The sequence below is a fragment of the Callithrix jacchus genome, chromosome 4 (assembly GCF_049354715.1).
Source record: "Callithrix jacchus isolate 240 chromosome 4, calJac240_pri, whole genome shotgun sequence".
Lineage (NCBI taxonomy): Eukaryota > Metazoa > Chordata > Mammalia > Primates > Cebidae > Callithrix > Callithrix jacchus.
The window spans coordinates 166,034,048-166,061,543 of NC_133505.1; the positions used below are offsets into that span (position 1 = coordinate 166,034,048).

At 45.1% G+C, this 27,496-nt stretch overlaps 1 protein-coding gene across 2 annotated transcripts in view; it reads left to right on the forward strand.

The window, feature by feature from the left end:
• FNDC1 (fibronectin type III domain containing 1) overlaps window positions 1-27,496 on the forward strand; it is a 104,856-nt gene that overhangs the window by 64,608 nt on the left and 12,752 nt on the right. For both annotated transcript variants that reach the window (XM_035297091.3, XM_008995326.5), the window contains 8 exons: window positions 37-2,631; window positions 4,611-4,711; window positions 6,914-7,025; window positions 8,170-8,610; window positions 15,520-15,588; window positions 17,937-18,080; window positions 20,452-20,682; window positions 25,419-25,527. In XM_035297091.3, coding sequence (XP_035152982.3) covers window positions 37-2,631; window positions 4,611-4,711; window positions 6,914-7,025; window positions 8,170-8,610; window positions 15,520-15,588; window positions 17,937-18,080; window positions 20,452-20,682; window positions 25,419-25,527 — 3,802 coding nt within the window. The remainder of the gene's footprint in view (window positions 1-36; window positions 2,632-4,610; window positions 4,712-6,913; window positions 7,026-8,169; window positions 8,611-15,519; window positions 15,589-17,936; window positions 18,081-20,451; window positions 20,683-25,418; window positions 25,528-27,496) is intronic.

Below are 27,496 nucleotides of genomic sequence, written 5' to 3' on the forward strand. Positions count from 1 at the left end.
TTTCTTTGACAGGCAGTTCTTTAAAATCTCTTGCAGCCAGTAAGGCAGATGTTCAGCAGAACACGGAGGACAATGGGAAGCCCGAAAAACCCGAGCCTTCCTCACCTTCACCCAGAGCTCCTGCTTCTCCAGGGAGAAATGCCAAGGACCTTCTCCTTGACTTGAAGAACAAAATCTTGGCCAATGGTGGGGCGTCCCGAAAACCCCAGCTTCACGCTAAGAAGGCAGAGGAGCTGGATCTTCAGTTGACAGAAGTTACCGGGAAGGAGGAGCTGGGTTCCCAGGAGGACTCGCCCACATCACCCTCGAACACCCAAGACCAGAAACGGCCCCTGAGACCACCAAGTAGACACGGCCACTCGGTGGTTGCTCCCGGCAGGACTGCGGTGAGGGCCCGGATGCCAGCCCTGCCTCAAAGGGAAGGCGTCGATAAGCCTGCCTTTTCCCCAGCCACCCACCCGCGCCCAGGGACCGCCCCCGCCGCTTCGGCCTCTCACGCCCATCACGCGGTCACCCAGGGCACCTCCCACCGTCCTTCCTTGCCTGCCCGCCTTAATGACAATGACTCGGTGGACTCAGACGAGGACGAGCTCGCTGTGGGCTCCCTCCACCCCAATGGTGCCTCTGCCCAGCCTCGGCCAGCCCTGTCCCCCAGCCGCCTGTCCCCCTCCAGCGTTCTGCGCGACAGAAGCTCCGTGTACCCCGGCTCAAAGCCAGACTCGCCGGCGAGGAGGACCCCCCATTCTGGGGCCGCAGAGGAAGATTCCAGTGCCTCGGCCCCACCCTCAAGACTTTCTCCACCCCATGGGGGATCATCTCGGCTGTTGCAGCCACACCTGGGCCCTCCGCTCTCTAGGGGTGGGAAGGATGCTGAGGACGCCCCAGTCACCAACTCCAATTTGCCATCGCGGTCCACCACGTCCTCCTTGGTCTCTTCTCGTCTCTCCTCCAGGACGCAGGCGTCTGAGGGAGTGGAGGCTTCTGATGGCAAAGGCGACGGTGACAGTGACACGGAAGACAGCGGGAGGCAGGCAGAGGCCACGGCCCAGACGCTGCGGACCCGGCCTGCCTCTGGACACTTCCATTTGCTCAGACACAAGCCCTTTGCTGCCAACGGGAGGGCTCCAAGCAGGTTCGGCATTGGGCGGGGTCCTCGGCTGCAGCCCTCCAGCTCCCCACAGTCCACTGTGCCCTCCCGAGCCCACTCCAGGGTTCACTCTCACCCGGCTTCCCACCCTAGGCTTGGCTCAGGTATCCATGGAGACGAGGAGGATGAGAAGCCGCTTCCTGCCACCGTTGTCAATGACCACGTGCCTTCCTCCTCCAGGCAGCCCATCTCCCGGGGCTGGGAGGCCCTAAGGAGGACCCCTCAGAGAGGAGCCAGCCTGCATCGGAAGGAGCCCATCCCAGAGAACCCCAAATCCGCAGGGGCAGATGCGCATCCTCAGGGCAAATACTCCACCCTGTCCTCCAAGGCTCAGGACGTTCAACAGAGCACAGACGCGGACACGGAGGGACATTCTCCCAAAGCGCAGCCGGGGTCCACAGGCCGCCACGCATCCCCTGCTCGTCCGCCCGCAGCACGGCCACAGCACCACCCCGGGCCCAGTGTTCCCAGAAGGACGACACCCGGCCGGGCTCCAGAACAGCAGCCCCCTCCTCCTGTCTCCACGTCCCAGAACCAGCCGGGCCCCCAGAGCAGAGACACGGGGCGATCACCTTCGCAGCCCAGGCTCTCACAGGCCCAGGCCGGGCGGCCCCTCCCCACGTCGCAGGGCCGTTCCCACTCTTCGGACCCTTACACGGCTAGCTCCAGAGGGGTGCTCACCTCGGCCCTCCAAAACCAGGATGAGGATGGCCGGGGCAGCTATGACGACGACAGCACAGAAGTCGAGGCCCAGGGTGTGCGGGCCCCCGCGCACGCCGCGCGCGCCAAGGACCCAGACGCGTTCCTTCCCAAGCAGCAGATGGAGTCTCCGACCGGCGCAAGTGCCGGTGGCGACGACAGGTCTCAGCGCGGACATGTGAGCTCGCCCGCTAGGCCCAGCCGGCCCAGCGGCCCCCAGTTTCGGGCCCGGGTTCCCGGCAGGGCATCGCCCTACGCGGGGCATAAGGAGGAGGGCGCGATCCAGGCCACACCCGGGAAGTCGGAGCCTCCTTCCAAGCGGCCCCTGTCCTCCAAATCCCAGCAGTCGGTCTCGGCCGAGGAGGAGGAGGAGGACGCGGGGATTTTTAAAGGCGGGAAGGAAGACCTTTCCTCTGTGAGGAAGTGGCCCTCTTCCTCCACTCCCAGGGGCGGCAAATACGCCGATGGGAGCTTCGCCAAGGACGAGAGGGAGCCTGCCATCGTGCTTGCCCCTCGCGGAGGGAGCCTGGCTCCTGCGAAGCGACCTCTCCCCCCACCTCCAGGCAGCTCCCCCAGGGCCTCCCACCTCCCTTCCCGACCACCGCCTCGCAGCGCTGCCACCGCAAGCCCGGTCGCGGGCACCCACCCCTGGCCGCGGTACACCACGCGCTCCCCGCCGAGCCACTCCTCCACCACCCCGATGCTGTCCCTGCGCCAGCGGATGATGCACGCCAGATTCCGAAACCCTCTCTCTCGCCAGCCTGCCAGACCTTCTTACAGACAAGGTAGTTTATTTTTTCCAACGGTCTTTCTTTAAGGTGCTCGGTAGTGTTCATGACAATGCCCGAGAGGTTTTTATTCTGTTTTATTTAGCACCTCTATGTCCAAGCACCTTTAAGAGCTTTGCACATGTGACATAATTTCATCCTAAGGTTTGCATTGTTACCCGTTTTCCAGATGGAAGCTGGGGCTCAGGATCTGAGGGGCTTGCCCCAAGGCAGACAGCTAGGGAGTGGCAGAGCTGCCATTCCAATCCCAAAGGGCCAAATTTCACAGCCATGACTAACCCATATTCCCTCTAATTCCACAGTCATTTCACTGTCACTTTGCCTGTTTAAATGTGTTGGTCTACACTCTTAACCTGTGAAAATGTGTCACAAACATGATGCCAAATTCAGGTTCTTCTTAGTTCACGTGCCCACGTGTGTTTAAGGGACCCGTAGTAGCTGGTTAGATACATATACAGGCTTACTTTGTTCTTGTTTTCATCTTCTGCATGCAAAACTTTCAACCAGACAAACCCCAAAACAAACTCAGTGTCTCAGGTATGAATTGCTCAGCGCAATTAGTGAATGTTGTCTAAAACCTCCAGAAAACGCACGTTAAAAATCATTGTCACAGGCCGGGCGCGGTGGCTCAAGTCTGTAATCCCAGCACTTTGGGAGGCCGAGGCGGGTGGATCACGAGGTCAAGATATCGAGACCATCCTGGTCAACATGGTGAAACCCCGTCTCTACTAAAGATACAAAAAATTAGCTGGGCATGGTGGCGCGTGCCTGTAATCCCAGCTACTCAGGAGGCTGAGGCAGGAGAATTGCCTGAACCCAGGAGGCGGAGGTTGCGGTGAGCCGAGATCGCGCCATTGCACTCCAGCCTGGGTAACAAGTGAAACTCTGTCTCAAAAAAAAAAAAAAAAAAAAAAATTATTGTCACAAAGAATAGTCCCAGGCAGAGGTGTGCCTTGGGTATCTGTAACAGAGGATTGAAGGAAGTCAGCTATGAACTGGAAACTATGTCCAGGGTAGGGTCTAAGTATTTACCATCAATTTGCATTCAGTTCAGTGGTGCTTTACACTCTCCTTGCATGTAATTGGGGCTTTATAGAACACTCTTTAATGAATGTATTTTTTTTTTTTTTGCTCATCTGTACAATGCATTGTACAATGTAAAGACATAGAATAATGCCCCATATCAAAGTCAGTTTTCCACTAAGATTGACTATTTTAGGCAAACCTAACACCCTGATAATAGATGTAAAGCTCAGCTTTCCCTTGTACATAGCAGGAACTCAATAAATATTTAATAAGTAAATGAAGGAATGAGAGAAATAACTGTCTGACCTGCAAGTAGTGGCCAGAAAGCCCAAGCTCCTTACTGAGTCAAGGCTGGACCAGAACAGGCTGGAGCTGATGAGAAACATTTCCGTGTGAGGTAGAGACGGAAACAACTGCAGGCGTGCTGCCGTATCTTCTTCCTGTCTGAGCAAAAACGTTCAGTGAGCTTTGAGACAGCATCGTGCATTTACACTTGGCGATTGATGACTGGGACCTGAGTCAGCTGGAAAAAGTTGTGTTCAGTTTAACATGCCGAGAAAAGTGGGGCAGCATCTAGTACATTTTAAACATAATTTTCTCTATCCTTCCAACCCTTCCTTTCTCCACCTTCCACATGGCTAAAATAAAGCTACAGCTACTAAGGTCTTAAGTTTTCTACGGCAAATTGACTTATGCGGGATGCACTCATTCCTGCAGTATTGTCAGAAAGCTGTGACTTCACCGTATTCTCACCAGACATTCATATTTGTTATGGAGAACTCATAATTTAAGGCTATCATTATCTAATGTATTTGAGCTATTGGTTTAAAATTCTGCTTAGAGCTTCTGTTTGAAATGATGTGTTACTACTTATAGTTTGGTATGAAGCCAACCTCCCAGAAATGCTGCATTTACCAGGCTCTGTTATTTTTATTTTTGGTACTGTGTAGGTTATAATGGCAGACCCAATGTAGAAGGGAAAGTCCTTCCTGGTAGTAATGGAAAACCGAATGGACAGAGAATTATCAATGGCCCTCAAGGAACAAAGTGGGTAGGGTAAACTTCTTTCCACATACCCGTCGTTTTCATGCTGGAGGAGAATAACAGTGGACACTGTGTAATGATAAATGAAGTGGTCTTTGTTCTTTGTTCTCTAGTTTTAACTATTCATATATACTTGCATAGAGTTTCTTTCATACTCAGAAAAATTTTTGCTTCTCTTGGTAACTAGCTCGTTTTCTTCTCATAGCCAAGATAAGGCATGGGCCTTTGTTTTTCATTTGTCTTGACTGGTTAGGAAGGTCACATGAATGCATGGCCCAACCATAGCAGTTATAGACCCAACGGATGGGCTCTCAATGAACTCATATTTTCCCTGACGCGGTAGCTTCATTTTATTTTAAGGTTTTGTGTATTGTTTGATTAAACAGTACACATATTTTCTATAAGTTGTCTCAAATCCTTTCTAAAAGGACACAGGGTAAAAACAAAGACATAAACAAACAAAAGCCCTGAGTAATGTTGGCAGTTTTCATTCGATTGTCTTTTGAATCTTCCAATAATTGTTGTTGGACTAAAACTATGTATTAGTATTTTATGTGTGTCTAAGCTAAAGCGTTAAGTGCTTGGGGTTAAGATAAATGTTTAGGAAGTTTTGGTGGGTTGAGGGTAATAGACAGAACACTTTACAATATTCAGGAATTTAAAGTACTTTCTTTAAGAATCAAAAAATATACATACTGTAATTCTCAATCAAAACTTCCCATTTATAATGGTAAGTTTTGGAGAAACGTACTAAAAGACTATGACATTTTCAGTCATGGGTGATTTAAAGATGCATGTTATCATTCCTTTTTTTTTTTTTTTGAGATGGAGTCTTGCTTTGTCGCCCAGGCTGGAGTGCATTGGTGTGATCTGGGCTCACTGCAACCTCCACCTCCTGGGTTCAAGCGATTATCCTGCCTCAGCCTCCTGAGTAGCTGGGATTATAGGCACCGGGACCACGCCTGGCTAATTTTTGTACTTTTAGTAGAAACGGGGTTTCACCAAGTTGGCCAGGCTGGTCTTGAACTCCTTACCTCATGATCCACCCACCTTGGCCTCCCAAAGTTCTGGGATTGGGAGAGAAATTTATAATAGGAAAAATGCACATTAAAGCAAAATGCCGTTGCGAACAATTTTGAATTGAAACAGTGTGGGGTAGATTTCAAAATAGGGTTTATATAAATTTTGTATTAATCACCAAAACAGCAAGTGGCTTGCTTGTGGGCTTCCTCCAGTAGCCTGATTGTGTAAAGCAGTGGTTCTCAGACTTAAGCCAGCTCAGGATCACTGAGGAGTTTGTCAAATACAGGTCTTGGGTAGCTGGGTGACTTGAGTATCTGACAAGTTCCTATGTGTTGCTGAGGCTTCAGGTTCAGGACCATGCTTTGAGAACCACCAGCCAAGAGCATGAGCTTGTTCCTTAATCTAGATAATTATGGCTTTTCTTCAAGTTTTGCAGTTCCTTAGAACGTGACATTTTTGCCTGCATACTGTATTAGGCAACTTGATTGCAAATTATATTGTTTTTGTTATAACAACTTTGATTTTTAACATTAACAGCAAAATTGAAAGATTTTATGTCTTTAATATGCTAGCCATATACATTCATTGAAAGAAGGTAAAACAATTCGAATTGAAATATATGAAAAAATAAACATACTTTACCTAAACTGCTTCTCAAAGATAACCACTGTTAACAGTTTGAGGTTAACCACTGTTAACCTTCCATATTTTTTTTCTCTGCAGTTTTAATCTATGTACACAAATGGATATATTTTTATTTTTACAAAATAATCAGCCTTGTAATCTGAGTCCACATATATGTAGAATATATGTCAAATTGTCTGCAAAATACTCTACCATATGGATGGGCCATAAATTATTTAATATCTTCCCTCAACTGAGAGACACACTGCTTCCATCCCTCCGGCATTAGACACATGTACTTAATGGTAAAAATATTTCTAACATCTTTTGTGATTTGAGAAACTTAAAACAATTTACATACTATATGGGTAAGCAATTATAATATGAAAGATGACTGTTTTGCACCTTATTTTTTAAGACTTTTTGAATGATATTGACAAAAAGAATGTCTACTCACATTACGGTTTCCTTCTTTGGAAGCCTCAGGTGTATGTACATGTAGTTGGACTATGTGACCATTTCAAAACATCCAATATATTCTTCATCTGTGTCATGGATTTAGGTTGTGGACCTTGATCGTGGGTTAGTATTGAATGCAGAAGGAAGGTACCTCCAAGATTCACACGGAAATCCTCTTCGGATTAAACTAGGAGGAGATGGTCGAACCATTGTGGGTAAGGGAAAATGGTTTCTAAAGAATAAAAGCCCACTGAATTAGCTATAGAATCACAGCTTCTATCTTCCTTCGCCCCCTCATTGATAATGATTGCTCTTGGTGTGGTGACTTTTACCCATGTGGGAAGAAGAGCCTCAAAAGAGGCAGCACTTCGTGTTGCCCCCAGACTGCTTTGGTTCTATTCTTCCTGCAGGCTGCACCTGCTAGGAAATGTGGCCCTTTACTTTGTTCTTAAATTGGCCCTTTTAGAGGAGGGGTCCACAAACTACAACCTGTAGGTTGTAGTTCGTACCTGTTTTTGTAAGCCCTGCCAGCTCAGAATAGTTTTTCCTTTTTTTTTGAGATGGAGTCTTGCTCTGTTGCCCACGCTGGAGTGCAGTGGCACAATCTCAGCTCACTGCAGCCTCCACCTCCTGGGTTCAAGTGATTCTCCTGCCTCAGCCTCCTGAGTAGCTGGGATTACTGGTTCCCACCACCAAGCCTTGCTAATTTTTGTATTTTTAGTAGAGATGGGGTTTTGCCATATTGGCCAGGCTGGTCTTGAACTCCTGACCTCAGGTGATCAATCTGCCTCTGCCTCCCAAAGTTCTGGGATTATAGGCATGAGCCACCATGCCCGGCCTAGTTTTTACATTTTTAAATGATTGCCAGAGAAAAGAATATTTTGTGATGTGATAATTATATAAAATGCGCACTTCATTGTCCATATGCACAGTTTTATTGGAACACAATACACTCACTTATTTACGCATTGTCTAACTCATTTGTTATGTGTTGTTTATGTATTGTCTATCTTCTTTTTTGCACTCTAAAAGCTGATTGAGTAGTTGCAACAGAGACCATCTGGCCTATAAGGCTTAAAATATTTACTTCCTGGCCCCTTACAGAAGTTTTCCACCTTTAATCCAAAGTAACGCTTTTCCCTCTTAGAAGTAGGAATCAGGCAAAGGAAAGTATTACTTCCTCTGCTAGACACAAGATTTATCTCAGGGTAATGGGGCATATTCACGCAGTATTCATTTATCCCTTTGCCTTTTACTGATTAAAATACGTTCATACATAAGCTTTGAGAAGACACTTGTTACTTGCTTTTTATTGTTTCACCTTGTTTAATTCATAGCTATTGATTGCTTTTGTTTCAGATCTGGAAGGGACCCCCGTCGTGAGTCCTGACGGCCTGCCCCTCTTTGGGCAGGGGCGACATGGCACACCCTTGGCCAGTGCACAGGATAAGCCAATTTTGAGTCTTGGAGGAAAGCCACTGGTGGGCTTGGAGGTCATCAAAACAACCACCCATCCCCCTACCACCACCACACGGGCCACCACTACTACAACGCCCCTGCCTACCACTACTACCCTGAGGCCCACCACAGCCATCACCCACCGCACGGCCACCACCCGCCGCACGACCACCAGGCGCCCAACAACCACGATCCGAACCACTATGCGGACAACAACCACTACCACCCCCAAACCCACCACTCCCATCCCCACCTGTCCCCCTGGGACCTTGGAACGGCATGACGATGATGGCAACCTGATAATGGGCTCCAATGGGATCCCAGAGTGCTATGCTGAAGAAGGTAACTGGCTTTGTTCTAATGCTAACCACTTACCAGGCACACTAGCATGCCGCAGCTCAGAGCAGGGTGGCGGAGCCTGCAGGGGAGGGATCAGAACTGCACACAGCAGAGCAGCAACCAGATGCATTTTGATCCCAGCAGGTTTGTTTGACAGTACCATGTCACAGCTAAGGTTGGAAGACTTAACAAAGAAAAATATTGCATAGGACATAGTTATATGAAAAAGTTATTTGCTGCTCACTTAAAGTCAGATCTAACTGGGCTCTGGTGTTTATCTGGCAACTCTTATCACAACCCAAGTCAAGAATTTAGCTGAAACTTGTGCCATTAGGTGTCTGGACTAGCATTTCCCAAAGTGTGTTCCAATGGATATTGTAGATTAGTGGTGGTAACATATATGTATATACTTAAAAGGTTCTGTGATTAGCTATGTGATTTAAATAAGGTTGGGTAAATTTCTTACAGTTGTAACACTTAGATCATTGAATAGTCTCATTGAGAATCTCCAAGAAAAGGAATGTTTCCCCAGCATATTCGGCAGCTGAGCACTTTTTTGATCAGCCCTCCTTTGGAGAGTGCCAGTCCTCATGTGGCTGGGCTTCTTGTGGGAGTGTGGAGCGTGGGCTTTCCACTGGGTAAGAATGCACCATTGCCCCCTCTCTGCTGATCTGCACTCTCCTGCCACCTCTGACATGAGTCTGTCTTCCTTCTGAGAATGGCTTGTTCTCCCTGAAGAGCAGGAGCTAGGACACTTTCATCCAGGTCATGGTGGCGCCTGTATATCAATATGTCTCCACCCTTTCTGCTCACTCCCCTGCTCAAGCTGCTTTGGAAAAAGTCGTTCTAGATTTGCATCAGGGATGGAGAAGATAGATTCATCTTTTTTCTCTCAGTTTGAAATGAATTGCAATTTCAACTATAAAGCTTAAGTCTTTTAAAACTAAGGCAGAGTGAAGACGTTTCAGGAATCAAGCCTGGAATTCTTATGCAGCATATTGACCGTGATAAGCCCAGTCGGTGTGAACATGAATATTGTATCCAAGATGGGAATTCTGTTGGAATTTAGTCTTTCTGTGGAAAAGTTCCAAATAAACAGGAAAACTTGACACATCTAAAAATTTCACACCAAAAGAATGTGGAGATACACACAGAGGAACAACGGGAAGAAAATTTCTCCTCTGTCCATTGACCCAGTGAGTACAAATTTGAATTTATCTTTGAGTTTCTAATATTAAAATATTATGTTAATTTTCTGAAATCTGACTTCTGCATGCGTTAATGTGTTTAGTTTTAAAGGCTGAAATATAATTAAAATGTAATTCCTTAATAATTGGTTGTAAACAAAAAAGTGACTATTTTGGATTTGGTTTTAATTACTCTTGCTATTATTTCACATTTTATTTTGTCTGCTTTTATTTAGGACTTCTAACATGTTCTTTTTATTTACTTTGTATTTTTGGACTTTTATTTGACATGAAAGTCAGTATTTTTCTTGGCATTTTTGCCTTTTATTTTCTTTGCACATCATGACATATATATGTTCACCGCTGCCCAGTCTCCTGATTCTCTAGTCCAAGCTAAAAAACAATTTTCCTCTGGATAACATTTTGAAAAATAAGTACAAATCAACACAAAGTCTTGGGGAAAAGTTAAATTTGGGGACAGCAGCATAGCATCCTTATATTGTATTTTAATGCACTATAATTTGTTATTTTAAAAAGACTTCCATATGGCCTTTCTTCCTTTCTGAATTCTACTGTTCTACTAACAAATTCGTTAAACATTTTCTTCTTTGTTAACTGTAATCATAGTTAATTTTATCTTTTAATCTTTTTAAACCACTTTCTTGATGCATGTTTGGCATAGAAAAGGTTTTGTATATTTAACCCATATGTGTGGATGAGTTTGGGATAAGAATACACTCACGAAATCATCATCCCACTAAGACCACAGACACATCCATCACCTCCCAAAATTTCGTCCCACTCCCACTCCTTTATTGTTAGTATTATTCTTTTCTCTTTCTTTGTAGTAAGAATACACACCATAAAAATGGTCATTTTTTGTGATAAGAAATTAAACTTTTACTGTTACAAAGATACATGCACATACATATTCATTGTAGCACTAGTCACAATAGTGAAGACATGGAATCAACCCAAATGCCCATAATGATAGACTGGACAAAGAAATTGTGGTCCATATACACAATGCAATATTATGCAGCCAGTAAAAGGAACAAGATTATGTCCTTTGCAGGAACATGGATGGAGCTGAAAGCCATTATCCTCACCAAAATAACACAGGAACAGAAAATCAAACACCACATGTTCTCACTTATAAGTGGGCGATGAACAATGAGAACACATGGACACAGGGAGGGGAACAACATATAGTGGGGCCTGTTAGAGGGTGAGGTGGGGGAAGGGAGAGCATTGGGAAAAATAGCTAATGCCTGCTGGGCATAATACCTACCACCATGGCACGCGACTACCTTTGTAACAAGCCTGCACCTCCTACACATGTACTCCAGAACTTAAAAATAAAAATTAAAAAAAATTAAATTAAAAAAATTTACTAATATGAGCTCTGTTGAAATAAAATTCATATACCATAAAGTTCACCTTTTAAAGTCGGTGGATTTTAATGTAATTAGAGCAGTGCAATAATCACCACTATTTGATTCCATAATATTTCCATCATCCCTGGAGAAATTCCACACTCATTAGCAGTAAGCCCTCATTCCTCCTTCCTCCCAACCCCTGGAAACCACTAATATACTTCCTCTCTCTATGGATTTACCCATTTGGGACATTTTGTATAAATGGAATCATGTCATATGTGGCTTTTTGTGTCTGACTTCTTTCACTTAGTGTAATTGTTTTCAAGATTCATTCACATCATAGAATTTATCAGTACTTAATTCTTTCTCTTCCGTTGTATGAATATACAGCCTTTTTTCCATTCATCAGTCAGTGGTCACCTGGGTTGTTTCCACTTTTTGGTTGTTATGAATAATGCTGCCTTGAACCTTTGTTTGTTTAGTTTTGCTCTTCTTGATCTTACTTCTCCACTGGATAATAAACTCTTTGCAGTTGAGACAGTGTCTTCTGACCCATCTCTAATTCCTTGTGGTACCTAAGTATGCAACTTCGGATATCTAAGCAAGACCTTAAGGTGCAGGCGTTCCCCATGTCCTAAATGCCAGTGCTTTTTCTTTTTCAGGTTCTGTTTCTAGAGCAAATCTGATGATAGAGGGTATATATGGAATGTGATGAGCCAGATGAACATCTTCAAGAATTTGTAGCATGACCTTGTTACAGGTCACAGAAAAACATCGGGCGTCATGGAAAACAGATCTTCCCGATCACAGCTGGGTCTCCTGATAGAAAGTACTGAGAAATTGAAAAATTCACTTGAGCTGCACCAACTGTACAATGTGCAAATATCCCTGAGTTTCAAATGGCTGTCATTTACCTTCTGTCTCTAAACTTCTACTGAGAATAATTTAAAAAATATTTTTTAATATCTCTGGAGCAAAGACCTTACTTGTTTGGTGACATTTTTCACTTTTTTTTTTTTTTTTTTTTTTGTGACTACATGGATAAACTACCAGAGAGAATAAACTGCACTTCTAGGGTTGATGGCTGACACTGTTTATGTGAAGAGCTTTTCACATTGTTGCTGGGCTGACTTGCAAGATATCCAGTTTTACATAGTTCGGAAAGGTTTAAAATGGCATTCAGGTGGGCCAAGTCAGGTGGTCAACTTTTTAAAAAAATTGTGAATATATTTCATTACATCTGGAAGTTATTTTTACTTGGAGTCAAGATGGTTCTATTTTAGAACAATTGTGCCTGAGTTTTTCCTTTGGTCTTAAGAAAAAGAACGCTGGAATCACTCAGCAGGTTGTTTACTTAATGCCAGAGGACTTAACTGTCACTCATCTCAGGAAATGAACTCATTTGCAGGTAAAAAGCATCATTTCTGTGGCCTGCTGCATGCACTGGAGTATTTCAGCACCTCAAGGAATTACGCATAACAGCGAGTCCATGAAGGAAATGATACACTTTTCTCTTTTCTTGTTCACCCTGGGATGCAAAAACCTCACAATGTATTCATTTTTGGCCTGGCTAAAAACAATAATGAAAAGAAATGACACTGAACTGATAATGAGGAAGAGCAAGATGATATTCCTAGAGGTTAAATTGACAAGGGAAAGAAAATGATAGGCCAGGAAATAATGGCAAGATAATCCCAAACTTTAGAGGGTGTGAACCTGCAAACTGATTTGAACAAGCTCAGAAGTAATTTGTCTTGGATCTCAGGCATATTGACATTGGAATGGTCGAAGGAAAGTTTATGTTTAATCGTTTTTCATAAAATGGCCACTCCACCCTGAAACGGTTGGATAATTTACAACTTCTCTCTGCTTAACATTCATCGGCTGCGTTAGCACACACCAGAGTCATTGCCTCAAGGACCATCTCTTGGGCCTCTGAATAGGAGCTGGGGGCTTCTGAATAGGACTGTGATTCCAGGAAGGCTGGACAGACCAGTAGAGGTTACTGCTGTCTTTCATGGGTGGAGTTTGTTTTTACAATGTAACATTCATGTCATTCAAACTAGGCTAAAAAAGGTGGGTAGAATAATGACATAGGAGTTTATATACATTCTACTTCAATTTCCCTTTCATTACACTGTGGAATGGTGATTCTAATAGAACATCTTCATGTTTACAAATAATTTTATTGGTTGGCTCAACTTTTAAGAAGCGGAGGCAGTTTTATGAAGTATAAAGTACGTAGTCTTTGGAGCCAGAGAGCTTGAAGTTCACATTCTGTTTTTGCTGTCTTTTACCATCTGCATGTCTCAGGCATGCTGTAAATATTCCCAGAGCCTTGGTGTCCTTGGCAGATGTATCAGTCTGTTTTCATACTGCTATAAAGATACTACCTGAGACTGGGTAACTTATAAAGAAAAGAGGTTTAATTGACTCACAGTTCTAAATGGCTGGGGAGGCCTCAGGAAACTTACAATCATGGCAGATGGGGAAGCAGGCACATCTTACATGGTGACAGGTGAGAGAGAGAGAGAGCAAGTGTGTAGGAAAAACTCCTATTTATGAAACCATCAGACCTTGTGAGAATTCACTCACTATCATGAGAACAGCATGGTGGAAACTTCCCCCATAATCCAATCACTTTCCACCAGATCCTTCCCTGGACACGTGGGCATTTTGGGGATTACAATTCAAAATGAAATTTGGGTGGCGACACAGCCAAACCATATCATCTGAGAAGCAGGTATTTATAAGCTCAGTGTATCTCAAGGGTTTGTTGTGAAATTAACTCTAACAAGATATACATAAAAGTGGCTGATGGGGCTGGGCGCGGTGGCTCACGCCTGTAATCCCAGCACTTTGGGAGGCCGAGGCAGGTGGATCACGAGGTCATGAGATCAAGACCATCCTGGTCAACGTGGTGAAACCCCATCTCTACTAAAAATACAAAAAATTAGCTGGGCATAGTGGTGCGCACCTGTAGTCCCAGCTACTCGGGAGGCTGAGGTAGGAGAATTGCTTGAACTCAGGAGGCGGAGGTTGCAGTGAGCCGAGATCGCACCATTGCTCTCCAGCCTGGGTAACAAGAGCGAAACTCCATCTCAAAAAAAAAAAAGGTGGCTGATGCACAGAAGACATTCCAGGAAACCATCCACTAGTCACTTCTTCCTGTTTCCCCCATCTTGCTCCCTTTTAAGGGTGCATTAAGCTTAGAGAGTTCAATATAATTGCTGTGAGCTTCAGGTCAAAGGGAGGAAAGGAATTCCTTCAAATGTTTTTTTTTTTTGAGCTATAAAACCTTTTGCTCAAGATTTTATCAGCTATAGTGAGATGTTCTCCTTTTTTCAGCTACATCTATATCCCCCAAGTAGAGAAATAGTATAACTGATTCCATGACACATTTTCCAAAAGACTTCTGCTCAAACTACCCTGATAATGGAGGCAAAGATGCCTTTTATTCTTAAATCAGTCACCTAACCACATGTTACTCATGCTCATAATATTAGTTTAGTTATTACAGGAATTTTAATAGTTCTAACTAGGGTTTCCTGGTTTTTCCAAAAATCACATCTGAAATTTTATATTACATTTCAAGTATAATTCTGAGGTCAAAATAGATCTATTGGTTAGTACAGCCCAATCTGTCTGTAAAGAGAAATTTGCAAACACTGACATATTTTGCCAAACTTCCTGTGCAAATTAGGAAATCTGATTTATCTCCCAAGTCCATGAGAGAAGGTGGCAGGTCAGTAGGAAGTAGAGAAGCACAGGAAATTCGTGTTGGTAGGGTTTGCCAATTTGGCATGTAGAAGAGGTAGGAAATTACCATGTTTCTAGAATATTCCAGAGGCAAGATGGATGGGTGGAGGAATGAAGACTGATGAAGAAGGGAGTTCACACGAGGGGCTTTTGTCACCATCCTGAGCACCAATCACTCACTCTCTTTTCTCTCTCGTGACTGCTTCCTGAGAGCACCTGCTATGGCCTGAGGAGACGGGGGCGTTCCCTCAGAATCAGAGTCCTGCAGGCGGGTGGGCCAAGCTGGTGGGAGGGAGGTGAGACAGAGCTCAGTGGTGCTGAGGAGTCTGGGGATGTGGAGCAGGGTGTTTGCTCCTGATGGGGTGGGCATTTTATCGCCCCTTTCTGGGCCCAAAGGAGAGACAGTCTGGTTTCCATGTCAGTGCTTTGATGATTTTCCTCCTGAAAAAGTTGTGGAGACTTGGGCCTTGGGGACTTGTTTTTGTGACCTACTCGAGGTGAATGATTGTTACACTCTGGGGCCTGCTTCTGAGAGAACTGCCAAGAAAGAGCCCTGGATGACCGGTCCTTCTCTCTGTCCTCACTAGATGAGTTCTCAGGCTTGGAGACTGACACCGCAGTACCCACGGAAGAGGCCTATGTTATATATGACGAAGGTACAAACTGGCTTTTGAAAAATTGTTTGCACACTTTCTTTCCTGATCAAAAGATCTTATTGTAACTATTTAAGTGGATGATCCTGACGAAGTTTCCTTTAGAACTCTGGGCTGGTGGCAATGCCGAGGGCTGGCTTAGAGAAGGGTGATTGTACCTCATGCTTCCACATCAGCCCGAAATGCATATTTGATCTAGGAAAAGCATTATGCTTACCATGCAGAAGCAGCTTCCCACCTGGTCCCTGCGCTCCCTGTTCCCTCCCTCCCTCCCAGCCCTCTTGGGGCCCAAGGAATACTGGAGTTGTCCATTTGGGCTCCCCTTCGACCTTTATTTATAAAACTTATTTGGTTTAATCAAATGCCACTTCCTTACTTGGCTCTTCTCTTTCTTACCCCTTTCTTTTCTCTCCTTTTCTAATTACATAAAAAATGTGATGCTTAGACCTGTTGATTTCTTATCACAAAATCTTTTCCAGGGTAAGTTTATAAGATTAGGAACGTAGGCCAGCCGCAGTGGCTCAAGCCCGTAATCTTAACATTTTGCAAGGTCAAGGAGGGAGGATCACCTGAGCCCAGGAGTTCAGAACCAGCCTGAGCAACATAGCAAGACCCTGTCTCTACAAAAAGTTAAAAAATTAGCCTAATGTGGTAGCACACATCTGTAGTTCCAGCTACTGGAGAGGTTGAGACAGGAGGATCCTTTTGAGCCCAGGAGGTCGAGCTATGATGGCATCACTGCACTTCAGCCTGGGTGAGAAAACAATCCATAAAAATTTTTTTTTTAGTTAAGGTTAAGAATACATCTGGGTGAGTCACTCAGTAGATGGCACCTAATGGTATTGTCAGTATTATTACACTTAGGACCCTGTGATTGGTTTGTGTGATTTGGAAGTTACCTCTGCAGTTGAAGAAGTTCTTAAAGGAATCTTGTCCACAACCAGTGCTGGCCTTTGACCCCAGGGCTCAGGATTCTACTTTTGAGCTCTACCTTTTCTGCGATTATTCACAGCTCTCATTGTCTTAAATCACAACTGTGCAAACAACGCCACCTTTGATGTTATTTATTCATAATAAAGCTTGGGTTTTATCCCAAGGTTTTCAAATAAAACTGACTTAAAAGAAAACAGCAGATGTTAGAAAGCAAAAGATTTTTTAGCACTGTTGAAACTATGAAGCATCTTTCTTGTCTTTGAACAGTTTGAAAAAGGGACAGAGTTTTATTTTCTTTTTTAAATGTTAAAGGATTAGCTGTCTTGGCAGGATTAAACCCGCCCCCCCCCATTCCCAGAAAAACTTCATACACAGAAGAAAACAAGGTTTTGTTTTGTTTTTCCAAGATGGAGTCTTGCTCTGTCACCCAGGCTGGAGTATAGAGGCATGATCTTGGCTTACTGCAACCTCCTCCTCCTGGGTTCAAGCAATTCTCATGCCTCAGTCTTTCTCTCGAGTAGCTGTGACTACAGGTGCATAACACCATGCTTGGCTAAGTTTTGTATTTTTAGTAGAGATTGTTGCCATCTTGGCCATGCTGGTCTTGAACTCCTGACCTCAGGTGATCTGCCTGCCTCCACCTCCCAAAGTACTGGGATTACAGGTGTGAGCCACTGTGCCTGGCCTGAAAAACATTTTTTAAGAAAAAAGTTCAAGTTTATTTTTTGATGTGATCTTTTATTCTCTGAAAGGGAATTATGCAGGTAGAGCATGGCCTTGGGCCAGTGCCATCAGCTAAGGATGAATTTTAAGGTTCTCCCCAGCTCTGAGTCTAAAACTCCATTTTTCTTGTCATATGTGCTTCTTTTTGCCCTTCCTCTCTTCTGTCTGCAGCTGCTTTTCTGCAGGGACAGAAATGGGAAGAAATAGCATTTTAGTAGAAATAAATTACGTTTGGGCATAGCATTTATTTTCATGTGTGTTTGTGTGTGTACGTGTGTGTGTGTGTGTGTGTGTGTGTGTGTGTGGTCTGTCTGTCTGTCTGGGTTTTAGCCTACAGTTGAATGTTAAGAAGGTATAGCTTTGGGAGGCTGAGGTGGGTGAATCATGAGGCCAAGAGATTGAGACCATCCTGGCCTCACATGGTGAAACCCCATTTCTACTAAAAATACAAAAATTAGTTGGGCATAGTGGCATGAACCTGTAGTCCCAGCTACTTGGGAGGCTGAGGCAGGAGAATCGCTCGAACCTGGGAGCTGGAGGTCGCAGTGAGCCGAGACCATGCCACCATGCTCTAGCCTGGTGACAGTGACAGAGGGAGACTCCATCTCAAAAAAAAAAAAAAGAAGATATCATTTGACTGTAGACAATACCCCTTTTCTGGCAGTGCCCAATACAGAGCCTTCATTTCATTTCAGATTATGAATTTGAGACCTCGAGGCCACCAACCACCACCGAGCCCTCGACCACTGCTACCACCCCGAGGGTCATCCCGGAAGAAGGTGCCATCGGTTCCTTTCCTGAAGAAGAATTTGATTTGGCTGGAAGGAAACGATTTGTTGGTAAATATTATGTCTTTATTCAGAGAAACATGGGTTTTTAACTTTTGCTCTTTGAAGAAGAGCATGACTAATCTCGGCCTGGCCAAGGCAGTGCGTTTTGAGAAGTCGTCCCAGAGTGAAGTTTCCACTGGGCATAATTGAGTGAGTCAGTCTTATGTAGATGTGTGTTATTTTGCTTTCTGACAAAATCAGAAGAGGGGAGGATTTGGTGTCCAACAGAGGAAAGCTGAGAGAGGCTGCCCCGTGTAGACTAAGAGTAAGAAACTCTTAAAAACCGTCAGGACCAGGGAACATCAGTGTTTTTATTGTAGCCATTTTTTGTAGGACAAGACTTAGCACTGGGCCTTGTGTGTGTCTGTTTGTTACATTCTTCCTAAAAGGTTGGCCGTGTACTGAATCGAGCCACTAGCACTTCCAGTATCACAGACAGGAAACTTTTCTTTGGTTATTTCCTATCACTTTCGTTAGCTTCAAGGATTTGTGATCTAGAAATTCATTTCACTCTTCTTTCTCAGTAATTAAAACACTTTCAGCGGGAAATTCTGTGTAACTAACCTGCATTAAGCCTTGCGAGTCTTCTTTTCCCATGCCCTTAATGAACTTCATTAATGAGACAGCTGGATTAATATATTACTAAGTGGAGACAAGCAACAGCTTAAACTAATATCACACTTGGCTGTTTCCAAAACAACTGTTCTGCCATGAGCAGAGAGTGACTCTTGCCAGCTGAGATGTAGTGACTGAGTGTCTAACCACACATACTTGAAGAACAAGAATATTAATTTGAGGTGGCGTTCCTGAGGCCAACACTAACACACAGCTGCCTGGCTGCCTTTATCACATGCGCTGACTTCTCTCCCGGCAGTTCCATGACGGGAATTGAAATGCTTTTAGTGCTACTATTAGCTGTTCCACAGAACTCCTCTAAGCACCAAAGGCTTACTATTGTCTGGCTCTTTTCATCAGTCTACAGCTCCCTAAAGCATAGGAGCCTACTCCCCAAAACTTCCCGGTAAGACCCATGGACATTAAAGGCCTAACTTCAGACTAATTTTTGGAAAACACTACCTTACTATGTTCCAGGGATTCTGTATCTTTGTTCTCATTAGTTTCAAAGACCTTCTTGACTTCTGCCTTAATTTCATTATTTGCCCAAAAGTCAAACAGAGAAGCCAAAAATTGCATTCACTCCAAATAGCCCCTGAGAACGACAACCTAGCAACAAAAGATACAGTGGAATCTTCAGAAGCTGCCAGACATGGTTGCTTGAGATCCCTTGAGAGTTTTGCATGTAGAAAGCTCCAATCCTGAGTCCCTGAGTTTTCTAATTTAGTGGGATATAATAGAAAGAGCTGGGCCAGGCAGTTTCTCTAATCTGTAATCCCAGCACTTTGGGAGGCTGAGGCGGGCAGATCACCAGGTCAGGAGATCAAGACCATCCTAGCCAACATGGTGAAACCCGTCTCTACTAAAAATACAAATATTAGCTGGGCTTGGTGTCATGTACCTATAGTCTCAGCTACTCGTGAGGCTAAGGTAGGAGAATTGCTTGAGGCCGGGAGGCAGAGGTTGCAGTGAGTCAAGATCACGCCATTGCATTCCAGCCTGATGATACAGAGCCAGACTCTGTCTCAAAAAAGAAAAAAAAGGGCTGGGGGTGACAGCCTCCTGTCTGACCCTTACATAGTGGGTATTGTCAGCATTGGTAGGCAAGATGGTAACGTGAGGCCACTGGTTCATATCCCGCCTTACTCCCAGGACCTTGTGTCCACTGAAATAACGTGTGTAGAAAAATCTTCAGCCATCTCTAAATGTGAGTAGCTGTTGTTATACTGAACAGTGATGTTTTAGACAGCGATTCAGGCCTGGGCTTATATACAGATGCTTCAAATTGCTGCGGGGGTTTATGAAGCTCTAGGGAAGGCCACCCAGGGCTGAGGGTAAAGGCTATATATCTTGATCAATATACATTTTTTCCTAGTCCCAAGATAGTCAAGGGAATGAACTTTGCTGAGAGAATGCCTGACGCACACTTTTCCAAATGTTGGGGCACGGGAATGGCAGAGAGCTGCAGGCTTACATTACATTTAATTACAGTTTCATGATCTCTCAAAACCGCTTTGCGGACATAGTCATTGATGTTGATGGGGGCAATAGGATCTTCTGGAATTACCAGATTGAAAGACACAAGCACATGGATCCATTAAGGAGAGCAGGGGATGTGTTTATGAGCTTGGCAGCAAGGCTGTTGGAGCCTCTGTCCAGCAGGGAGAGACTGAATGGTGGGTCTGACTCTGTGGAGCAGATGCTATGTTTCTACCTCCAGAAAAAGCCTCCAGCAATCCAACTGGACATCTCTGTTCTTTTCCAGCTCCTTATGTGACATACCTAAATAAAGACCCATCGGCCCCGTGCTCTCTGACTGATGCACTGGATCACTTCCAAGTGGACAGCCTGGATGAAATCATCCCCAATGACCTGAGGAAGAGTGACCTACCTCCTCAGCATGCTCCCCGCAACATCACCGTGGTGGCCGTGGAAGGCTGCCATTCATTTGTCATTGTGGACTGGGACAAAGCCACCCCAGGAGATGTGGTCACAGGTGTGTCCTAGGCAGATATCAGAGTTCCCATGATCTGTAGGTGGGAAATGTGGAGAATAAAGAGTGATGGATGAGTGGATGGATGCAGGCCTGGATGGATGGTTTGCATGGATTGGATGGATGAATGTGGATGTCTTCCTTCAACAGGATGAAACAGAGCCAACAATGGAGGCCTCATGCAGCAGGGTAGGGAGTAGTGGATGAAAGTCAGAGGTCCCAAATCCTCGTTTCAGATTGATTTGCGTGATCTTGAGCTCAGCACTTCATCTTTCTGGACCTTGGTTTCCCCATATGCAAAATATGAGTACATCTCTAATATCCTACAATCTTGCAAATGGTCATGGAGTCCAGATAGCCCCTTGTAGGATCAGATACTGCAGTGAGCGTGACCATGAAGCACCCACTGTGTCGCACAGCTGTCCCTTGTTGGAGTCAGCCCTGGGCTTGTGCTTCTGCCTCCTTCTCTCCTTTCATGCCCACTGGGTGCTTCCAGACCAATCTGGGTGCTTCCCAGTTCCTTATGTGGGAAATTGGAGGTGATGAAAAGATGCCCAAGGATCTTGAGGCTCCTTGGCCTCTGAGATGTTTAAGTTCACTCTGTCAAGGATATGTTTGAAGGTACATCTTGAAATGTAAGTTCTTACAGAAAGAGAATTGATATTTTCTTTGAATAGTTGCAAATTTTTTTCTGGGCCTCTGAGCTGTGTAAGAGGAAGAAATATGTATGTGGCTGTGTATGTCTCTGACTGGGAGGTAGCAGTTGCATCAGAGGTCAGAATTTGACATTCTCTGCCATTATTGTGCTAGCGCAGTTTGTATAATTCAAAATTTCTAGTGCTTGCTATGGTGTTCCCAATATTATATCTTACAATGGAAAAATGTGTCCAAGAATATCCAAAGAGCATCTTCCCTTGTGGAATTTGTACAGGGGCGCAAAAGCCAGAATAAGGGACACAGAAAAGAAGGCTTCTGGGTGTTCTGCCAGGTGAGACTGAAGGGCCTGGGGTGCAGGGAGGTTGTGGGATTGAGGAGTTCGAATCTTTAGCGGAACTAAAAGTCAGTCCCGGGAAGGTGCGACATGGACCAGTGTGAAGTCCAGGGTGTTCCGAATAGAACGGAAACCATCAATGGAAGGAGGAAAGCTTGTAATCTAACAACCAGAAAATCTTTTTATTAACTGAATACACCTCTGTGAATGGTCATTTTTAAAAGCAAGCAAGAAAGCATACAGAAAAAATAATTTAAAACCTTACTTTAAGCAGTTTAGCTTTTGACCTCTTGCTTAACAGATATTACTTAACATAAATATGTCACTGCCCCCTGATTCAAGGGGCTTCTAAGAAGCAGTGGCTGCAGGATGAGAGCATTGGCCCTGTTAAACCTGCCTTAAGGGTTCTTGCAGTGAAGAAGGAGCTTTCAGGGAACCCTCAACAAATGTCTCTGCCTTAATTCAGACGTGATTTCCGTATTGTCCTGTAGAGGGCAGGCTTCTGAAACACCCATGCCCCCTAAGGTGATCAGTCCAAGCCGCTCGCTCAGAGCTCCCTAGAGCCTCTGTGTCCTCACATCCACCACCCTGCACCTCATCCAAAATGAACACTCAAAGCCCTAATCAAGAGTACTCACGGCACCAGCATAAATAATATGGATGAGGTATTTTTAGGGCACTCCCAATACAGAACCGGGCCAAGGTCTGTCAAGCTGATTACTGTGGAACAGTGCAGCACAGGACGGCCCTGTGGTGTGGGAGAAAGCCTCCACAAGGCTCAGAGAGAATAGCGGCAGCTCGTCATCCATTGGTCAACCAAGCACCTGCTCTTTCACCTGCGGAACAATGAAGTGGATACATCCTAAACTTAAACGAAGCATCACATTATCAGGCCCCTGCAGGCTGTTTGAATCCTGCAGCCTACACGGATGCTGCATGCTCTGCTCGTTTTCACTTGCCATTCCTTCTTTCACAGGCAATCCAGTCAATGTGTAACGAGATGGTGCCCAAACAGTGTGAAACTCCTAGAATTCCTGCCTGCAACCTGTTGCTTTCCCAAATCCCTCCTGATGAATGAAGTTATTACTTTATTAGGAGTGATTCTGTAGGAAATCACCAATGTGATGACCTCTTAGTTTTTCAGGACCATTTCATCAGTCACTTTCAGGACTGGTTTTGATGAGAACAACAGGAATCAGGAGTTACGCTGTGCTTGGCAAGCACATTATCAAAACCCCAAAGCCTTCAAAACCCAGACACAGGATCAGCTGAGAGACCAGAACCTTACACGGGAAGCACAGGGTTCTGACGGAAGCCAAAGGTCCAAGAGTCTGAGCTTTGCCAACTCCATTGGAAGCCGGGTTTCTGTGGTACATGTGTGATCTCTGTCCCCTCCTGGGTGGGCCATTGCGTGCAGCACCAGTCGAAGCATGCAGGGCTTAACTACATTGTGCCAGAGGGGGAATGCCATGGGGAGGGCAGCAACACTTCCCAGGTTCTCATGAGGACTCTCTTCCAGGGGACAGTGTGGGGAGGGCTCCAGGGCCCAGTTCACCTGGCTTCCAGGCCCAGCTTGCCCTTTTGTTAGCTGTGTGATACTAACCCGTGATCAGAGGGTGCTAAATAAAATCATGCATCCCTCGTAGGTGCATTCAATACTACTGATCTTTTCTTTCTTTTTGACTTGTGTGATCTCTCTCAATCTCTTCATCTCCTTGAAGGCTTGTACAACATTCAGGGTGGAATTTCTCAAGGCTTGGTCCTAGGGCCTCTTTTCCTCTGGCTTGGTCTTTTCTCCCCTCAGAGTCTCATCCATGCATGTGGTTTTAATTCATCTCAGAAATGAGTCATCGATTTATATCTCAAGGCCAGGGCATCCTCTCCTCCAAGCCCCAAAGAGTAAAATCAGATGCAAATGGCAAAACCACTTGATGTCATCACTGGGATGTCTCCAGAGCATCACAGACTTAGTGTATAAAAAGTCAGACTCACAATCTCCCATTCCCAAATCTGGCCCTCTTTCCCGTCTCAGAGAACCGTCCCACTTTCTACACACTGGCTCAAGCCTGAAGCCTTGGAAGCATCTTCACGTCTCCTCCTATCTCAGTTCTATATTCGACTCATCATTAAATCTGGTCAATGTTACCTTCTAGATTCCTCTTGAACCCATCTATTTCTCTCCATTAGGTGCCAGGCTCTTCTAAGCTATTGCCATCTCTCACCTACTACTGTAAGAGCTGTCTACCTAGACTGTCCCATCCACATCTGCACTCCCACACCCAATCCATTCTGCATTCTGCACAGAAGAGATGTGTTGAATATGCAAACCCAATTGTATAGGGTTAATGTCTTTATTGCCTTTCCCTTTCTTTTAGAATGAAAAGCAAAAGCCTAGTGTGGCCCAAGGGTGCTGCCTAGTTTTCCCACCTGTGCTGCTTCAGCCTCAGCTGATGCCACACATTCTCTGCACTTGTGGTTTCCAGCCACACTGCCTCCTCCTGGGTCCTCCCTCTTCAGTGTCTTGCCCAGGACTCCCACTACCTAGAATCTGTCCCACCTCCTACCACACAGCTTGCATGCTTCTTATCCTTCTGATGTCAGCTTCTTCTCTGTGACCCCAGGGAGGCTCTTCGTGTTCTCCACGGTGGGAGAGCTCCCCCCACACCCTCTCACAGCACTGTGGGCTGGTCCTGCAGAGTGCTCAACCCAGATTTATAATTCTGTTTCTCTGTCAACCCTGCTGCTTCGTGAGCTCCTGGTCACCACGTTATCTCCAACACTTAGTATAATGTCTGGCAAATAGTAGTTGCACAATAATTTGTTGAATGAATCAGTAAATGTGAACTTAGACAAGACATTTAACCTATTGCTAAAACTCAGTTTCCTCATGTGTCAAAGTGAGGAAGGCAATTTCTACATACTAGGATCTTGAGGACTGATCAAAGTCAAATTCAATTGAAAGTACCCAGTTAGCATAATGCTTGGCAGGAAGGAAGTGCTTGACAAATGTTTTCTCATTCTGTGTACACATAAGAGACCTAGGATGTGGGACGTGCTGAGCTGTGGGATGAACTTCACTTTGCCTCCTGGGACAGCTGTAAAAGCTGAGCAGGTGTCAAGGCCAAGGGTGTACCCGCTGAGGTCTATTCTTAGCAAATAAGACAGAGCAGGTTGGAAAATAGAAAGAAGAGTTGCCTGACTGCTGTGATTAGACAGCAAGGGCAAGGGCAGCATAGAGACTCGACAGTAAGAAATCCCAGGACAGCCTTCGCCAAGCGGGCTTGGGAGCCCTGGGAGTCTGGCGTCTCTCAGCCCCACACACATGTGCAGCATCTACACAGCATCTTCATTTCCTGTGTAGGGCAGTGGTATACTATCTTACCATGATGTTCTTAAATACATGTGTGGAGAGCACTGCTTTTTTCTTCTGCTTCTCTTTTCTCTGTATGGTTAAGATGAGACGTGATTAGTTCTGAGGCCATGGGGAAGCCTGGTGAATGAGCAAGAGAAGTAGGAGGCCAGCAGGGCATCAGGAAGTGTCTTAATTTTGTCGTCCCCATCTGGATTCAGCAGAAGGTACCAGAGTTACATCCCATCCTGTCCCACGGTGCTGCATGCTCTACTTCCTGCAGTTCCCACAAGGAGCTGCGTCTGCAGCTTCACCCCACTCCTGTCCTCAGTGGATTACATCTTTTGTGTGACTTTGTTCCTTGATGCCCATCGGGGTTTTCCCTGTTTCCGATTTCAGGTTACTTGGTTTACAGTGCGTCCTATGAAGACTTCATCAGGAACAAGTGGTCCACTCAAGCTTCATCAGTAACTCACTTGCCCATTGAGAACCTAAAGCCAAACACGAGGTATGATGTGTCAGTCATTTAGAAACACAAGATGAGACCTGTGTGCATGGGCGCTGATATGCTTTGGTTGGAAATGAAGAGAGGAATCAAAATGCTTTTATGATTCTTTGAATAGTCTGTTTAGCTCTAACAGAATGTCAGTGCATGCTTACCATATTTCATGTACGTTTCTTAGAAGAAATGACTGTATGTATTGTCATTGTTAGGCTACTGTGCTTATATTTTCCTCCCTGTTTTCCTAACCACCACTTACCATTAGGGAAAGAAAAGTTGTTCTCTGTGTTGAAAGAACTGGTCCATCTTTAGTCCCCAGTATTGTGGCGCTAGGCATCATAACCTTCCTATGTGGCAATGGAGCGGCCATCACTAAACACTTTAATGAACTGCTTCCCAAACTCTATGATGTAGAGTTCACATCATCCAAGAAAGATGCATTTTACACATTAGTAGAGGTTACACGCACATTTCATACAGCGGGCGTGGCTGGCCAGAGAATCCTTTTGGAAGCCAGAGTTTACGGCCCTTGGCACGAAATAGGCTAAATTGGTTCCCAGGAATACAAAGAGACTGACAGTTCATTCCCCTTTTATGCTGTCTGGTTCTGGTGGCAATGACCCTCCGAAAGCTCCTGGGTGGGCGAGCATGGGAAAGCACCAAGCACGTGGTGGTCAAGAGCCGTGTGCTGGTAAACTGGCTCTCTGGGAAAAAAATTCCCTGGTTGATACCAAATCAGAAAGGCTTCTGAACAAGCTGTGAATTTTCCTCAAGACATTTTAACATGCCATTTGGGCTCACTTGAGCTGAGCTTTCACAAATTATTATGAATTTCAGGATTTGGCAAAGAAAAAAGCAAGTAGTAAAGCAAGAAGCTGAGAAAGCGCTTGTTTTTACTTTTCCTCGATAGTGACGGAAAATTGACCTTTTAATCAATTAGAAGATGCAAAACTAACAAAATTAGAGAAAACGCAGTCAACGTCCTTTTTTTTTTTGGTCGTGTACAGCGTGACAATGCTTTTGTAGCACAGCCTCAGTATCGAAAGCTGAAAGAGGCCTTCCAGAGCCCTTGCCACAGAGCTACTTACGATAGAATCTGAATCACAGCCTACTGACTTGCTGAGTTCAGTGTTCTTCCCACAACTTTTGCTGCCAGACTGATGTTGAGTTTTGACTCATGTCAGGAGGTGGTTACGTAGGGTGACGGTTTACTCATTCTTTTAACAGGTATTATTAGAGAGTGTGCGCGGCTCATCCAGGCAGTTCTTACTGAGCATTTCCTGAGCGCAAGGTGGAATATCTGGGCTGGGCTGGAGAAAATACACATGGCCCTGCCCTCAAGGAGTTTACGGTCTGATGGAAGAGGCAGATTTTTAAAAAACCAACATAAATACAAACTTCCCCTGATGGGTGTTGTGAGGGAGAGGTACACCATGCTCTGAGAGTATATAACGGAGGGATTTTTTTCTGAGCTTGGGTATAGAGAAGGGAATTTGACCCATAAGAAGCAGTCATCCTGGAGAGAAGGTGGTACTCCCAGCAGAGAGGATGCCTCAAAGAATGGTGTGTCCTAGGAAGCAAAGGAGGCTGTTTTGGAGGAAGCGGGAGGGGAGGTGAAACAGACAGTGCCAGAGGCCCTCGGCTTGGCTCCATACACACTCAGCGCGTTGAGGCAGAGGAGGAGCAGCAACTGCTAATCTGTCTCTCCCATGGGGCTTACTTGCTTATGTGCTCTTCTGGTAAAGTTGCTGGCTGCTCCTCCTGCATTTCCTCAAAACCCTTCTGAGTAGCTGCTAAATTTTAGAGCTAGGGAAGTGCAAGTGTGATGTAAGGATGCTCCTTTTCCGCCGTGTCGCCGGAACGCAGATCATCTCTTGGGAACTCACTTCAGTTGTCTCAGTCCTCATGGGGCCTCTCTTGGAAAACCAGCTTCTGAGTCAATGCAGAGGCCAGAGCATGAAAGTGAGCTTTGGTT